The 17,079-nt window shown below is 49.5% G+C and overlaps 1 protein-coding gene across 1 annotated transcript in view; it reads left to right on the top strand.

The window, feature by feature from the left end:
* LOC149325854 (putative ATP-dependent DNA helicase HFM1) overlaps positions 1–17,079 on the top strand; it is a 122,717-nt gene that overhangs the window by 104,962 nt on the left and 676 nt on the right. The window contains exons 23-26 of the mRNA XM_089562779.1: positions 332–429; positions 5,980–6,165; positions 12,293–12,353; positions 13,458–13,559. Coding sequence (XP_089418905.1) covers positions 332–429; positions 5,980–6,165; positions 12,293–12,353; positions 13,458–13,559 — 447 coding nt within the window. The remainder of the gene's footprint in view (positions 1–331; positions 430–5,979; positions 6,166–12,292; positions 12,354–13,457; positions 13,560–17,079) is intronic.

Raw genomic sequence — 17,079 nt, 5'->3', positions numbered from 1 at the left:
TTTGTGTTGAACCCAGTTACTCGGTCCTGCTGAGCGTCGCTTTCTGTGGCAGCTTTTGTTCCTCCTTGGACGCAGTCTATGGAGACGCGCCAGCCGCACTCTAAGCTGGGACCACTTTAACTAAGCCTGCTTCCTTGACATCTTAGAGGACATGGGCTTCTTGGAGCAAAGATACGAGTAACCTGTCTCGGCCTCCGTGGGCAGTAAGCGACCAGCCGCGATGCAGCGCGAGAACGCCAACCTGACATCCGAAGCCCCGATGACGTAAACGAGTCGTCGCAGTGGCGCCGCCTGTTTGCGTTGTTGCTGCCCGAGGACGTCTCCTTCGCAGGTCGTCCCACTTGGTGGGCGGCTGGTCACGGCACGTCGCTCTGCGTCGGGCCGGCTCCGGGGACGCCATCAGCATCTGCCTCGTCAGCAGCAAGCACGGTGAGCGGCGCTGTGTTCTTCGGGCTTCAACACAGTTTTACGCTGCTTAGGCCGCGAGGTACTGTGGGACGGCGAGAAGAAACTGAAGGTAAGTAGAAAACCAGCGGAAAGGACGCGTTCCTTGTGAACGCGTCCTTTCTGCTGGTTTTCTACTTACCATGCACCAACTGGCCCAACAAGCTGCGCTTCTTCAATAGAAACTGAAGGGCACGCTCGCTGACGACTTGTTTATTTCTCTCCGTCAAATACCCACGGGGTGAGTGCGCATAACTTGGGAGACACAGCTGGAGAAACGCGTCGGGTATCTTTGCTCGTTTCTTCAGCGACCAACCAGCTGAAACTAAACTCGGCGCTTGTCTACGTTGGTGCGCAACGTAACAAGGGCCGAAGCCCCGTTGTTTGTGTTGCTATTCAAGACGATGGCTATTCACTGCAGTATGATGTGATGAATAAGTCGAGCTTATCTCCCGCGACAAACACTCACAGCCGAGTGTCTTTCACGGGTTATAGCTTCTGAAATGTTGATTTCCCCAGAAGCAGCTGAGCAGCCCGCCAAACAGTTAGTGAGCTCTTTCGGATCAACCATTATATGAGTCCTAATAGGATATGAAACCACAGTGCCATCCAAGTTCTGGGTTGGCATCGACTTCTTTTATACTCTACAGGATGAATTTACTTATTGGGTCGCAGAGTGTATGGCCAGATAAGAGGAGCTGCTTTCGACCCACTTGAGCTCTGCTCATGTAGGATTTCTTACGGAAAGAAAGGGTTCGCATATCGGACTAATTTCGGACGACTTAGCGTTAAGGCGAAAAATCCACAGCAAATTCGAATGTCGGCGCTATGAGCGGAAAGGCAGCTGACCCACCTGCTGCCTAGGTCACGTGACCTTTGCCGACATCACAACGTGCCCACCGTGGCAGGTGGGTCACCTGCAAACCGCACTGTGAGCAAACTGCCCGTCGCGACAGGTTGGAGTTAGATTATGAGGCTGCTGCCAGGGCAGTGGTAACCTATGCACCACTACGCCAGGGGTGGTACGAGTGCTCCTCGCGATCTTTGAATGTAAAGCGGAGAAAGACCGCGTATGCGAAGCGGTACAGAAATAAGACCCCAAGCCCCTGAAAGAGCCCATAACAATATCGCGTCATACCCGCCTCAAGTTTTGAACGCCATCTTTTCACCATAAAAGGCAACCATGGTTAAAGCGGCCTTTAAGGCACATGGGAGTGAAATGCGGGTCCTGACACGACGATTTTTTGGGTTTTCGCATTGCGACGAACGAGAATTGTTAACTCAGTCTGCACATGCTTTATTAGTGTTGGCTCTGGAAATTCTGGACGATTTTTGCGAATAAAAGCTTCAGCGACTACTTAACATCAAGTCTCCGGTGCCGGACACACTGCAAAAAGAGGCAAATTCTTTTCCACTAAACGTACTGAATAAGTGGTGAAGTGACTACGGTTTTCTTGAGGAAAAACACAGCGCACTCCTAAAACACGGACAAAGAAAGGCAAGACGATACAGCGCTGACTTCAACTGAAGCGAACTGAAGACTACGGTTAACTGAAGCGGGCTTTCCCCGGGTTTCCATTTCAGTCCGTGGCGTTAAAAAAGCCCGGGAGGTTTGAAGAGCGCCGAAAAAGTGCAGCCCCTTCAAGCACGTTAACTAATTTGGCGGTAATGTCATACTATCATGACGCACCCTATTATCTGAAAAAAAGGGCCAACGGAGTTTATCGGTGCAAATATGGACTATTTTCCGGTTCGAAACGCCTTGCTATATAGGCGAGGTAGTCGGTTCTTGATTCCAGTCACCAAGCAAGGCGGGGAGCTCACTACGAGGTGTTGACTGCCTTCTGCGAACAATGATCGTGCCGCAGAGCGGGTATTAAAAAAAAACGCGAAAGCAGTGCTAAAGAACTTGGCAGCTGTTTATTTCAGCTGCCTGGATCCGGTATAAAGAAGCTATAAGTGTGCAGATAGAAAGAAAGCCCTTGCGAAATCAGCCACCAAAGCAAAGACCGAATCTATAGGAATTGCTCCTCTGGACTGCACTTAACGGAGCCACGATCGATAATTGCAGGATGTGATCATCGTCATTATCATCAGCCTGACTACGCCCACTGCAGTACAAAGGCCTTTCCCATGTCTCCAATTAACCCTGTCCTTTGCCAGTTGCAGCCACCCTATTCCCGAAAACTTCTTAATCTCATCCGCCCACTAACTTTCTGCCGCCCCCTGCTTCTCTTGGAATCCCTTCTCTTGGAATCTCTTGGAATCCCGTTAACCTTAACGACGATCGGTGATCTTGCCTTCGCATTATATGCCCTGCCCGAGCCCATTTCTTCCTCTCGATTTCAACTAGGATGCCATAACCCACGTTTGTTCCCTCACCCACTCCGCCCTCTTCCGATGTCTTAACGTTACACCTATCATTCTATTGCGAAATCAATACTGCTTGCGCTTTTGTGCCATCGATGGAGGCTCATCCTTCGCTCCGGCGCAGCTGCGGAGCGCTACCACGTGGCCGCGTGACGTCACGACAAGGCTGTAGTGCCGGCGCCCACATTTCGCTGGCCGGCCTGTCTAAATCAGCGCTGCGCGCCCGCCGGCGCTCAAAGCAGGCCCAGACTCTCGGACATGTCGCGACGTGCAGCGTGACTCATCCCGCCACACCGGCGCCGACACGGACCCTTCCTCCTTCCCTCCTCTCCGTTGGTGCGGGCTCCTCCCGCGCGTCGCCGGCCGTCGCCTCTCGACCATTGGTCTAATTTGAACGGTGGCCAGTGCCGTGACCTGACTGGAGGATTTGAACTGCTGGCGGCCGCAACCGTCACCGGTGGCTTTAAAAGCGGAGCCGCGCTGAACCCGCGCAGCAGACGGGCAGCAGAAGAGCCATCACGCCGGAGCTACGCTCGCCGCCGGGGCCGCCCTTCTTCTTTGTGCTCGCCCGTGGTGCTCTTGACCCTCGTATCATGTAAAAGCCCTTGTACATACTGCACATAAACGTCCTTTTACTCACCGTCGCCTCGACCGTTTCCTGGCTCGGACTCCCAGTCCCAACAGTGATGGCAGCGGTGGGATGCCACAGTCCCAACAAGGCGAACCCTTTTCGTTAGCCTCCGCGTTAAAAATATTTGGGGCTGCCTGGATACCGTCCTCACCTGCAACCTATTGTGTAGATATAGCGGGTCAATGCAAGGGTCAATGCAACCCAGTTACTGCCGGCACTGAAAAGTACTCTTCGCCGTGTGGTAAAATAGCAGTTATTTTCAGCATGTTGCAGCGCGTCGAGCATTTTGTAGGGGTAGAATTAATTTGCGCAGAGAAGCGACGAATTCAATCGAAACTATAATCGCCAATGCGCACGACAGCGAAGCACTATAGTCCCGTCTCAAGTCTACACCGTGTCGGGAACCTAGAAACACAAGTTCCGGAGGTAAATTTCTCTACCGATAAAAATTTGGTGTGAGTGTTACGTTCCTTTCTCACCAATTTTCCTCCCGACCAGGCTTCATATCTGTGAAGAAATGTCCACGTAAACCTGTTTACTACTATGAAGTTACCAGGCTGGAAGCTGCGCCCTCGGCATCTGTTTGAGGAGGTCCTTCCGACGTGTGCGAAAGGCCTAAGACAGTCTTCATTTCGCAATGGAAAGTTGTTGCCTATTCGAAAAAGGCCTTTGATGTAGAGGGATCCCGATCTGCGGTGATCTGTGGGTTGCTGCAGACATCCTAACCTGACAAAGTAGAGAGTCATGCCTGCTGCGCGGGTTCCGGCCGAAAGACCGCAGCTCGGAGGCCTTGTCTCGAAGCCTTGCGGTTACGTCGGGCACAGTTTGCGGTGTCTTAATGCGCGCCTTCGTGAGCGCTAGAATCGCCTTGGGGAAAAACACAGCACGCTTTTAAGACAAGGACGAAGAAAGACGAGGATACAGCGCTGTACTTAAACTTATTATTTTATTGTGGAGCGACATATATATATATATGTATATATGTTCGAAAAGTAGGCGAGAAGACATGGGTAACAGCTGCTGAGTTTGCACGCGACCGAAAGATACTAAAATTGAAAAGACAAGTAATGGCAAGGGTGACCCTTGGAAGCAACAAAAAATGAAAACTGAACAAGATAAAAAAAGACAAGTGTAGGGGCGATTAAAAGGATGACGCGAACAGACAGTACAAGAAAAACAAAAACACTACAAGATGAAAACAAGTGAACAAAAGGCACTAAAAGGCCAAAAAGACCATTAAAAAATAGGAAGAAATTTAAAAGCGATAAAAAAACCAAAAGGGGCATTAAAAGCAGAAGACAGAAGACAACCTATATATAGTCCAAAAGGTCAAAAAGGCTAACGGGCGTATTTCGGAATCCTACACATTAAAGTTACTCTGTGCCTGGCTCAAATAGTCAAACTCACGTTTCGTTAGCGCTATCGAGGGTGTGCTAACACAATCTTCACCTAGCGTTTCGTCCTTGTCCTAGGAGTGCGCTGTGTTCTTCCCCGAGATGAACTACCAACTAGCGCGCTCTTCCACCCTTGCAAGAAGCTCGCCTTCGGCTACCCTTGGATCGAAGAGAAAAAGCGCGCGTTTCTAAACGCACGCACCGATAGCGCATCCAGCAAGGTGGTCGCCGAGAAAAGCGCAGTGCTTGATGTCTGTCCCCTGCATCCGTCTAAACATCCGCCAATGGACGAATGAGCTTTGTTGCCTGTGTTCCGCCTCGCCATGGCGTACTGTTCTCCTCAAGCCCTACGTGGTGATACCGGAGAAGTGTTGGGTGTCATTATTGGGAAAGGGAGCCGCAGCCTCACTGTGGGCACTGACAACTTTTCTACCCTCTTGTCAGTGAGCTTGTTTGTTTAATTTATTTATTTACTTTATTATGCTTCTGTCGAATGTGATCCGTTCTTAAAAAAAAGATATAATAAAACTTGAAATGATCCAAAGAAAAGCCATCCGTTTCATTTATAACGCTTACCATAGCTCTATCTCGCCATCCGTTCTGATGTCTACGGATAACATATCCACTTTAGAAAGAAGGAGAGCACCTGCAAGGCTTAAACGTCTGTACTCATTTTACTGTAGTGAATTTAACATTAATGCCGCTCCCTATATATCCTCCCGTTCTGCACGACAGACACGCAATAGCCACAACTATAGCCTTACCCCATACTTTGCACGCACGAATATCTTCAAAAACTAATTCTTTCCCCGGACAATCACAACATGGAACTCACTGCCAGCAAATGTCTTTTCGGCTCATGATGCCGCTGCTTTGAAAAGAGTGTCTTACCGTATGTGTAAACTTAGCGATATCATTGCACTCTGCTTGGTTTTCTTTGTTTGTTGCCGGAACGCTAGATTTGCATAGTGTTTGATATTATTTTTGCTTTTGAATGTCGTCCCCCCGCTTGGTCTCCATGACTGCAGTATGTGTAAATGAATAAAGCTTGTGTGCGCGTATATTTGGCCGTTACGTCCTCCGTGAGGAGGAGATGGTGGCTTTCGCGAGCAGTGCAGCAATCGCGCGCTGTTCATGCAGTGGGCGCAGACGTGCGGCGCACCTTCGAGCCGCGCTACGGAGGCGGCAGGAAGGAGGGGAACATCGATTCCGAAGCCGCTCGCCCGCCGTCGGAGCGACCGAGGGCCGCCTCTGCCAGAGCTGGCCACCGGTCACCCGCGGCCCGCACGAAGAGGATCACCGCGCCCACAAAGGCCGCCACCGCCGGTGGGTCACATATATCCTTTATATGAATGGGCGGTAGACTTACTCTGTTGCCTTCCTACAGGTATTTCTTGTCTATTCATAGTGCATAGAGTGTCCAAAAATAAAGCCTGCCAAAAGTGTATGCCCATCTATGTATAGATAGTGTGTACGCTGTCTATAGGATTGATATTGTCATCATCATCATCATTTATTTTCCCTTAAGGACCCCTAGGCGGGGCATTACATAAGGGGGGAGCAAAAAAACGAAATCACAAACAATAGGAAAATTTGGAATACAACAGTGAGGAAGGCAAAATAATTGTTAAAAGAGCATTACAAAAATGAAAAAGGGAACAATCACAGGCCACGCTATATCAAAAGGACGAAAAAAATGTAACACATGCAGAGGTGGTACCCAAAAGTGTCGGGCATTAAACTGCAAGTGCGCTAAGGAAAAAGATAAGATAAAAGCAGGGTTTTGAATTTATTTGGATCGCACTCAGTTACAACTGCCTCAGGCAGCTCATTCCACTGTTCAATGACGGATGGCAGGAAGGATTTTTGAAAGGCATTGGTGGAACCATGTAAACGCTGTAGGCTCAGGCTGTTAAAAAGACGACGAGATGTTCTATTGGGAGGGAGTAGAAGTGTGCAGTGCAATTGAGGAAAACTGTAGTATATAGTAACTGTAGTATAGAGTAGTATATTGAGGAAAACTGTAGTATATAGACCAGTCTATAATATTTGCCTAAGAACATCTGCAGATTTCATGAACAAAAATCTATGGAGAGTGTGTAGACTGTGTAAGGAAATTTTTGTAAGGGCTTAATTGGAGGTCGAATCCACGTGTCAGCTGAAAGGCTTTTCGGTCCGTCCTTGTCGCGCGGATGGTGGTCGGCAGGTTGACTCCGGACGACGCGTTATAGGCAAGTTTCATGTGGACACCGCCGCATATCGTTCAGGGAAACAACTCCCAGCCAAGGTTCCGAAAAACTATCCACTCGGTTGATGGCTCATACAGGCACGTTTATAAAAGTCAGTGACTGTGCAGAAGAAAATGGGGAGTAACGTTAGATATGTACACTGCCACCCAGTATCCACAATGCCTCACAACCTCGAGCATATAGAAACAGTGGAAGAAGGTGCTAACATTATTGTGATTCATAAGAAAGATGACGTCAAAAGCTTGAAGAATTAGACCTATTATCTCATCATTTTTCTACTAGATACCTACCAAAGTAATCGCCAATCAAACTATAGAAACCTTACTCTCGAGTATACCAAAGTTCTAGGCTGACTACCGGGAAGGCGGTAAACTGCATTATGAGAACAAAGAATAACTGCGCAAAAAGGACGGGACAAGAGAGAAGAACCAAACGCAGACTAACAACTGATTTATTCCATGAACGCCTCCTTCCTTCAACACCCAAGCGCATGCGCACCAACCACAAAGACAAAAGCTACAATCATCTCGTCAAATCACTAGAGAAGTCACCGCACTCTTCTAAACTGCATTCACACCGTCGACCAGGTGGTAGAGAAAGGCGCAGGATGTAACCAGCCCTGCGTAACGCCTGCAGACGCAGCACTGAAATCCTCCGGCTGCAGCGGCTGGAGAAAGAGCACTTTTTCCCGGCTTCCCCTTCGCCGCCCATCGTGCGGGTGTGTGCTGAGATGAGAGCGTCAGAGAAGAAATGGATTTTTCAACAGCGGACATGCGTTCGGCGTGGCGAATATGTGGGCGTGCAGTGACTATGTGAGGGTGCGAACGCTCAAAGGCCCTTGTCGCATGTGTAGGCAGGTGTCCTGGTCCACGTCCTTGAAACACAGGTCGTGTACAAGTTCCCCCTCACATGCGAGAGAGTACACATAGACCAAACTGGCCGGTGTATTAATGACCGGCTGCGTGAGCACCGCTCCTCCCTAAGGTCCAATGGCGGTGCAAACTTGCATCGCCATTGCAATGAATGTGGCTGCTATCCTGTGTTTAGCAATGTCCCGATTCTTGGTAGAGACAAGGGAAAACAAGAGCGAGAAATCTTGGAAGCCTACCATATCAGTTTGTCAGGCCACGATTGCATTGGCACAACCTTGGTGAGCTTACTCGAGAAAGAATTCGCTTTTTGTTGCGAAAGCAATACTACTCCCAAGAACCGCCTTTCGCGTAGCGGCGGCCACGTGGCACGTTTGACCGTTAGAATGACCCCTGGCGCCATACCATGCCTAGTGAGGTCACAGCGTGACGTCATACCAGGATTGATAGACGGGCTACCAACTCGGCTCGTCGGGCAACGGCGGCCGCTTGCCACGGCGCGCCGTGCTCCTCCTGCTAGAGGCGACAGTGACGTCACAGAGTGACGTCATACCAGGAGCGAGAGCCGGGCTACCAACTCGGCTCGTCGGGTAATGGCGGCCGCTTGGCACGGCGCGTCGCGCTCCTCCCGCTAGAGGCGCTGCATATGCACTATAAAACACCTGCTTTCGCAACCTACCTGCAGCCTGCAGATACTGCAACAGCCCTATGGAGTCCCTGGAGCATCTTCTTTGCGAGTGCTCGGCCTTCTCTGCGCACAGAAACAAATTAGCGGCAGGCTTCCGCCTCCTGGGCCTACCCTGCTCCTCTCAGCAAGATCTGCTTTTCCCTGGAGGACCCCAGCCCACCAAAGCTTTCCAGCTCCTCCTGAACTACCTAGAGGAGACTGGTATCCACGGCCGTTTCCAGGCCTAAGGGGGTCGGCGAGTGTTAAATGACACACTATGGGGCGGCGCGCTCCTCTTCTATCGTCTCTTTTCTCCCCCTCTCCCTCTACTACTATCGGCACGCTGGCAATGGGCGTGGTGGTCTGCCACCAATAGATAGGCTCGTGCCCTCCCCCTTTCCTCTTCAAACCACTAACTCACTCTCTCACTCACTCACATACCAGGCTTAACCAAAGCTAAGCCCCCGCCAACTTTTTAGGTCGGTCAGGGTAGATGTGATATCTTGTGCGTCCTTTGCGCTATGATTTGTGATGCTGCTGTTGCGCATGCTCTGCTGGCCTTGCTGGGACTGTGTTTTCTAATAAGTTTCAGTTGATTGTCTTGTCGTTGTGGCGTGTACATTCCTTCTCTTGTGCCTCGTCTTTTGTGACTGGTTATTTTCAATTTACAGAGTACCAACTGGCCCGCATTTCCACCGTTGTCCACGTCCTCCATTTACGGGGCAACCTCAGCCGCAATCCGACTACCGAGTGACAAAGGGGGGTGGCCGTTTGGTGCCCTGCTTTGGCCGCTCGCAAGACAGAGGATGGGTCGAAGTGAAACGTTTACAGAACAATGTTTGTTCAGCACAGAGACGATACGGACCAATTACAAATCCCACATGAGAGCACATGCATCTGGGAGAGCTCTTCTAACGGCAAACATACACTGATACAGGACTGAGGCAAGCAAAAGCACGAATCCTTCACCGGGAACTGCAACAGTCCGCCAACCTGAATACGCTGAAATTGCCGCCCCGAAGCCAGGCGCGCTATTCGTAGCTCGTCCGCTAGCTTGGCAACAGTGGTGTTCATCCCGGTACTCGTGCGATAAGACTTTTTTTCGTAGAAACTTAAACGGTTTGTACGACACGGGACGGCCGCTGGCGCCCTTCTCTTATGGCCTATGTCACTCGGTGAACCGATATAGATCTCCGAATCCGCGGAAAAGCAAGATGTCTGAGGCCGTATCGTCGCGATAGAATTAGAACTCAGGATCTCAATCCAGATCGCCCACTCAGACGAACTCTTCGGTTCCGCCTATCAAGAAAACCTCCTCCAGATCGCCGATTGAAGCAGGCCCTTATAGACACGTCGCGTCTGTTTGTTACTTCGCCCCAATGCGAGGCGCGCACAGACGCAACGTCCATCGTGCGAACGCTCTCTCGACCTCCCTCCGGGCGCGTCACCATTGGTCAAGAAAGCAGGGGAGTTGTAAAAAAAATGTTGGCCGTTTTCATATCGACGTCGCTTCCGCACGATGTGGAGCGGACATCGCTTAACAAGCGCAAAGTTCGTAGTCCACTGGGGAATGAATGTCGATGGGCTATCTTTTCGGGCCCCAAATTCAACACGAGCGGAGGAAGTCGCAATAGCTCTCGCTGCCGCCGATCCAAAATCGAAAACGGTTATCACAGACTCTCGCCGGGCCTGTGAACATTATCTTGCAGGCGAAATATCACCTCTTGCCTCGCAAATTCTAAGACGCGCTCTCGCCGATCCAACTCGCACAAAAGTGATCTGGGCTCCTGGCCACCAGGGTCTACGAGGCAATGAGGCCGCTGATGCGGCCGCCCGAGCGCTCACACACCGGGCTCCTCATCCTAGCTCTCCTGGCTCAGAAGCTCATAAACCGCTTCTGCGGTTCCGCGAAATCCTAATTTATTATTGCGACAGCCACCGTCTCTACCCGGCACCTGCCAAAGGGCTGAGTAAGGCGGAGGAGCGAACTCTGCGGCGCCTGCAGACAGGAACCCTTCTCTGTCCTACAATAGCAAAACACTTCGATCCGAACACAGATGGGCGCTGCCCGCACTGTGGAGAGATCTGCGATATCTTTCACATGGTGTGGGCATGTACTCAGAATCCTCACCTTCCCCCCTCCCCCACCCCCACCCGAGAGGCATGGGAGACTGCCCTCCTCAACTGCTCCACACTGGAATCCCAAAGGGCTCTGGTCAAGCGGGCGCGAGACGGGGCCTCGTCATGCGGTGTCCCGGACTAAGGATACCGACCATGCAGCAGGGTTTTTTTTTTTTTAACCCTCGAGCTCTCTTTGATTAAAGTTTTTCACCACCACCACCACCGAGGGAGAGCATGCCGCCTGGCTAGTTGGTGACGCATTTTCTGAAGAAGTTAGCGCAAAAAACGGACAAGGGACAGAAGGAAAGGACACACAAGACATTCACGAGCGCTACTACCAACTGCTTATTCATGCGGTCGTACAAGGCGTATAAAAAGGGAAAAAAACGGCGAGCATGCGCGTAGAGAGGGCAGATAAGGCACAGCAGTCTAGCAACCAGTTACTAAAGAAACGAGTCCAAAAAAGCACATTCAGCGGAATACACGTGAACAGATGTGTCCCTCACACAACGCTCGGACTTTTTGATGTAATAGGCCTCTAGAAGGAGCCTAGCCTTATCACTCCCGCTCTTGCCAAGAATCGTGGTCCTCTCAAATCTTGCCCTACACGTGCTGTCACACGTAGCAAGGTGCCGCACGAGGTTCGCTTTAGTGTCCTTATTCTCTACGGTATTAGCATGTGCCTTGTCCGTTTTTTGCGTTACCTTCTTCAGAAAATTGCGGAGTGAGCCTGCTTGTGTTCGCGCCACGCCGGCTTCTTAAATCTGCGCCAATTTTTCGTGACAGCCAGTGCCTCGATTTCCCCGGCACAGGCCTCATCTTCATTTAAATTTGGGATGAAGGAAAAAGGAAAGCGCGTTCTTCACCAGCTGGAACGAGCTTCGGTTTGCATTCAAAACGGTTCCTGTCTGGTTGCGGCTGGGAAGTGCTACCCGGAGGTTTAGCTTGGAACTGTGGAAACAGGCAGGCTCGCATTGCAGGAGAGTTGAGATCTGGGTTAGTTGGTATATACTTATGAAAAAAACAGCCGAAAAGACGGGGACAAAGAAGAGAAGAGGCACACACAACGACTGGGCGAGCAATTGGGATTTATTGAAAAACAGTCAGTCTCCCAGCAAACCTAAATGAACATGCGCAGCTCAATAGCAACGCAAAATCAACACAAAATACCGCGATGCTTACGAGATAATCGAGGCAGCGGATAATCAAGGCAGCAAGGAAATAGGTTACCTGTCCCGTTGACACTGCTGCCTTGACTATCTCGCAAGCATCGCGGTCTTTTGTGCTGGTTTTGCGTTGCCGATGGGCTGCGCATGCTCTGTTAGGTTTCCTGGGAGACTTACTGTTTTTCAATAAAACACAGTTCATAGTCCATTCGTTGTGTGTGCCTCGTCTCTCCTTTGTCGCCGTCTTTTTGGCTGTTTTTTTCATGCGCTCACATTCTTCGTAACCGGTGACTGTTTAGCGAAGCAGCACCAGTGGAGCATCGCCTGTAGTGCTGTAGTGTCGCGAATGACCCGCAAGGGCTGCTTCGCTCTCTCTCTCAGGGAACACCGCGGACGTGCTGCCCGCCTGCGACCTTAGAGGGCCACAACTGGACGAGGAGGAGTGAGTATTTGGGAGGTAGTTACTGGTCTGGCCGGACACGTGTTTCATGGCTCCTTTTGAAACACCTAATTGTGGTGCTTGGCGTCTTTAGCTCAAATGAGAGACACAGTAGCGGAGGACACGCTCTAGACCAGCAACCAAGGGTGTCCGCAGAACTTCTTCCAGGGGGGGGTGCACCCGATGTCCGGGTATGGGGGAGGCGGTAGGTTAGCACCAAAAAGGAACTACTTGTGGTCTAAACTGCGCGCGTGAAACAAAAATTAGAAGCAGCATATTAGTGCTCGGCTTGGAGAACATACATTAGAATTCATTCATGAACAAATAATTGAACTCAACAAGCAAAATCCGATAAGTTAATATCACCTAAACGTGCCAATCAAGCCGTGTAGTTGTTTTCTGCTAGTGCATAAATAATATCTGTAATTCCAGGGGGGTTCAACCCCCCCCCCCCCCCCCCCCCCTTGACCCCCTTCCGGACGCCCATGGCCGCAACTAGCATTAATGAGCCATGTACACGCATCGTTCTGCACTGCTGGTGCTGCAGGCTGTTGTTGTTGTTGCCTTGGTGGCATGGCACATACCCACGACGGGGCACTGGCCAGGGTTCAGTGAGGAGAGCCCAAAGAAGGTAAACTGGTGCCAAGCTAATGGATTGCAGGCGCATTTGCGTCACAAAAAAAGAAGTTCACCAGGGCTCGCCAAACATACGACGGTGAGGAAAAAGAAGAGGGTATTTCACTCGAACAGCTCAGCATGGATGAACGATGCAAGGTACAAATGGGGGCAAAGAGGCGGCATAGATCGCAAGCACCATAGAGGTCTAGCGCTTTCTTTTTTGCATATGCATGTCTACTGCGTTGGTGCTTTGTTCTAAAATAAACGTTCATTGGGTGAACAACACAGCTGACGTTTTTGCACCCCAAATTCTGTACATAGATACGTATTGCGTCAATGTTGTTACTCTTTGCTTACTTTGTGAATGACTGGGCAGCTGTTTCTTTTTTTTTTGTATTTACCTGCATTTATGTGCAATGTTATTGTATCAACCCCCCCACTGTAATGCCAAATGGCGCTGTGGGTTAAATATAAATAAATGCACTGCAGGGGCCGTACGGATGTGCAGCGGGACGAAACGCCGCCAGAGCAGCAGCTCCCTGCGGTGCAGCCCGGAGGAGGAGGAGTGAGCGGCAAGCCGCGGCAGACCCCGTGAGTGAAAAGCAGAAAGATGGGCGCCACAGCTGGTGTCTTAATATATCGGGTGCGGCCGGAGGAAATAAACGAATAGCAGGGGGAAAAGGTGTTCCGTAGAGTTCGCAGAAGTAAATAGCTTACAATTCATGAATACTTCCTTTCTCAAAGTGGGAGTGGATTTGGAAGGGCCCGAACAGCGAGACTGAAACTTAAATAGGCCTCATACTGTGCGCCCATCCTGGCATAGTGCGGCATGTGGAGGCACTTGGGGGGTGATATGTAGTGGCCATAAGACGGTGAGGTCCCGGATAGTCTAGATTTGCTCGGGGAACGCAGGAAATTGTTAAGGTAGAATCACATCAACGGGTTAGCGGTAAGAGGGAAAGCACACGATTGCACTATCTCGCTCGGGAACAGATACCCCGTTTTTTTTCGGAGGATGATGACCGCAGTGTTCAGGAATCGAATAATAATCCCATTAAGATCGTTACGGAGTCCGCAAAATAAGTAGAACGTGAGGTAACTAGGCAGGATGCCGCCAGGCAGACGAAAGACCTGATTAAAAAACGCCAAAGTATGAAAACTCTAACCCCATAGAATGCAGCTGGTAGAGTTCAAAAAGCTAATCAATAAACATAAAGTAAGCAAAATCAGGGATTATAATATGGAGCAGATCTAGTTGGCTCCAAAGGACGAAGGTAGCCTAAAAGCGGTCGAGAGGAAACTAGGCATCGGTGAAAATCAGAAGTACACCCTAAAGGGCAATGTCATTACTAATATGAATGAGACAGCTAAAGTAGCCGGAGGATTCTACACAGGTCTCTACAGCAGCCGGAATAATCAGGATTCAAACGATAAAGTGAGAACTGTGCACGAATTGCACATCTTACAGGTGATGAAACAGGAAGTAAAGATCTCTGCGAGCAATGCAAAGGGTAAAAGCGGCAGGGGAGGATCAGGTAACTCCAGATTTGTTCAAAGATGGTGGTCAAGTGTACTATAAAAACGCGCCATGGTGTATACGCAGTGTATTAAGGCATCAAGAGTACCAGACTCATGGAAGAACGCTAGGATCATCTTAGTCCATAAGAAAGGTTGGCATCAAGGACTTGAAGAAATGCAGGTCGATCAACTGTCCGTTGTTCACAAGGTGTTTACTAAGTTCATCGTTGACAGAATAGGAGCAACCTTTGGCTTTAGTCAGCCAAAGATTCAGGCTGGCTTTCCTAAAGGTTACTGGACAATATACAACTTACCATCAATCAGGGGACAGATAAATTCGCAGAATATAACCAACCTTCACATATAGATTTCATAGATTACGAGCAAGCATTTGTCTCAGCCGAAACCTCCGCAGGCATGCAGGCATTACGTAACCAAAGTGTAGAAGAGGCGTCCATACAGGACGTACTAGGTCCGCCGCTATGGACGAGACTGGCGCTGTTGAACACCCTCAAGGTTCGCTTACGCTACACATAAAATACCCCCGAAAGCAGCACATTGGACAGCCGTCGCCGTAGCTCAGCTGGTAGACACCGGAAGCGAGATACGGTGGTCGTAGGTTCGGATCCCACCGGCGACATTTGGTTCTCTTTTCTTCTGGTTTTGTTAATCTCCCGTTGATGAAGAACTAAGGATAAAAAAAAGGTATATACCCTATGCACCGTGGTTTCGATGGCTGTCGGCTTCTGTCTTATATGCCTTAACGAGCACCTCTTCTTGCCTTCATTTGTATAAAAAAATACTGCAAGGTATCTCAAGCGCCTGCACAGCGACCTAGCTACTGTACAGAGAAAGTGACGAAATTCCGACAATGAAGCGTGTCAGGCATGGGAGACACGATCATTCCGGTACTCTTCACCGCGTGTTTCCAGGGAGGCATCCAGAGAACTGAATAGGGAACTGCTATGAATAGGAGCTAATAGAGAATGGCTTAGCAATCCATGATTTACTGAGGACATTGCCTGCTAAGTAACTCAGAGGCCGAATTGCCAAACATAATCGAGCAGACCCAAACAGGCAGAGCAGAACAGTGGGTCTAAACATTAGTGTGAGGAAATCTAAAGCAATGCTGAGCAGTCCCAGAAGGGAGACGCAGCTTCCTTGGATTCCCTCGTCCCTCTGTGCGGCACGTTGCGCTATGCGCAACATGAACGACATTACTGCGTATGAGAGGCAATCTTTAATGAAACACAGTGCTTCCAACAGAGCCTGTTCGGAATTCCTTGAAGCTTTGCTTCTCATCTACGATAAACACTTCCCGCTTGAAGCAGCAAAGCGATCTCGGAAAACTAAGAAACCCTGGCTGACCTGAGAACTTCTAAGACGTATCATAGAAAAAGACAACCTTTATCACGCTTTTTTTTTAGTTTGCGACGTGAAGACACGCTCTACGAATTTAAGACTATGTGAAATAAACTAAACGCGACACTTAAACAGGTAAAGCATTTGTACTACGAAAACCTTTTCGCTGAAATTATTGCTAGAGACTCACCTGCCGTATGGAATATCGTAAACGAAATTCTTTGTAGACTGAAGATTGTACCGACAAAAGTAATTGCTAATAACGGAGAGGAGCTGTGTGGTGTACGACTTGCCAATCACTTCAGTCAGCAATTTACTAATATGGCCGTGGCAGCTAAGTTAGAACCCCCAATCATAAGCACACTAAGTTACAGTCTCACTCACATATCGTTTCTTGAGCTCATTGACACCGAGGCAGTTACCATACGTTCAATAACATGAATAATAGTAAAGCATTTAGATCACAATAACATACAGATGAGGCCAATGAAACTTGTTATAGAATACGTCGCGCCTGTTTCATCCCACATTTTGGGCTTAGCACTTGAATCAAGCATTTTTCCCGATGCCATGGAAAAGGCTAGGATTACTGCAGTGCACAAAGGAGGTAATATAAATGTCATGAATAATTATAGGCCAATATCTATCCTCTTGATATCTTCGAACCGACATGAAAAGGTTATCTTTCATAGATTTACGCATGACATTGCAAGTAAAGACGAACTGGTGATCTCATATATGCTGTGCGTGCACGCTGTCCCTTCTTTCTTGCAGCGCCCATGAGACCCGTCCAATTCGCTCTTTTGCAGTGCATGTTCGCGGTGGCGTTCGCTGCTGCACAAAACGTCACTATCCACCATTTTCACGGCTCTTCTGAGCTACTCAGTAACGTCCAGTTGGCGACATGCTCACTCGTGAGTCGACTCACTAGGGCTCAGTGAGGCTCACATTCAGATCATGATCTGAGTGAGCCCGGGCTCAGGCTCAGATCTCTTTTCGCGACGACGGCGTGCACTCAGTTTTTGTTCTTGTTTATTGGCCGTGGAGGGGAGGAATGATTTACTGTCGTGACCAAACACGCTTGAGAGCGAGGCACCTTGGCGATGTCGACGGCGAACCGAAGAGGATTCCGCAGAAGCAGGGAAGATTGTGTCCAGCAAAGTAAAAACAGCGCTAAATTTTACACAAACCACACCACCATTTGAACAGCGACCTAGCTACTTTACAGAGA

This window comes from Amblyomma mixtum, chromosome 10 (assembly GCF_055824585.1).
Source record: "Amblyomma mixtum isolate Tamu chromosome 10, ASM5582458v1, whole genome shotgun sequence".
NCBI lineage: Eukaryota > Metazoa > Arthropoda > Arachnida > Ixodida > Ixodidae > Amblyomma > Amblyomma mixtum.
Note: the sequence above shows the minus strand (reverse complement) of the source record. Positions and strands in the feature narration are given on the sequence as shown.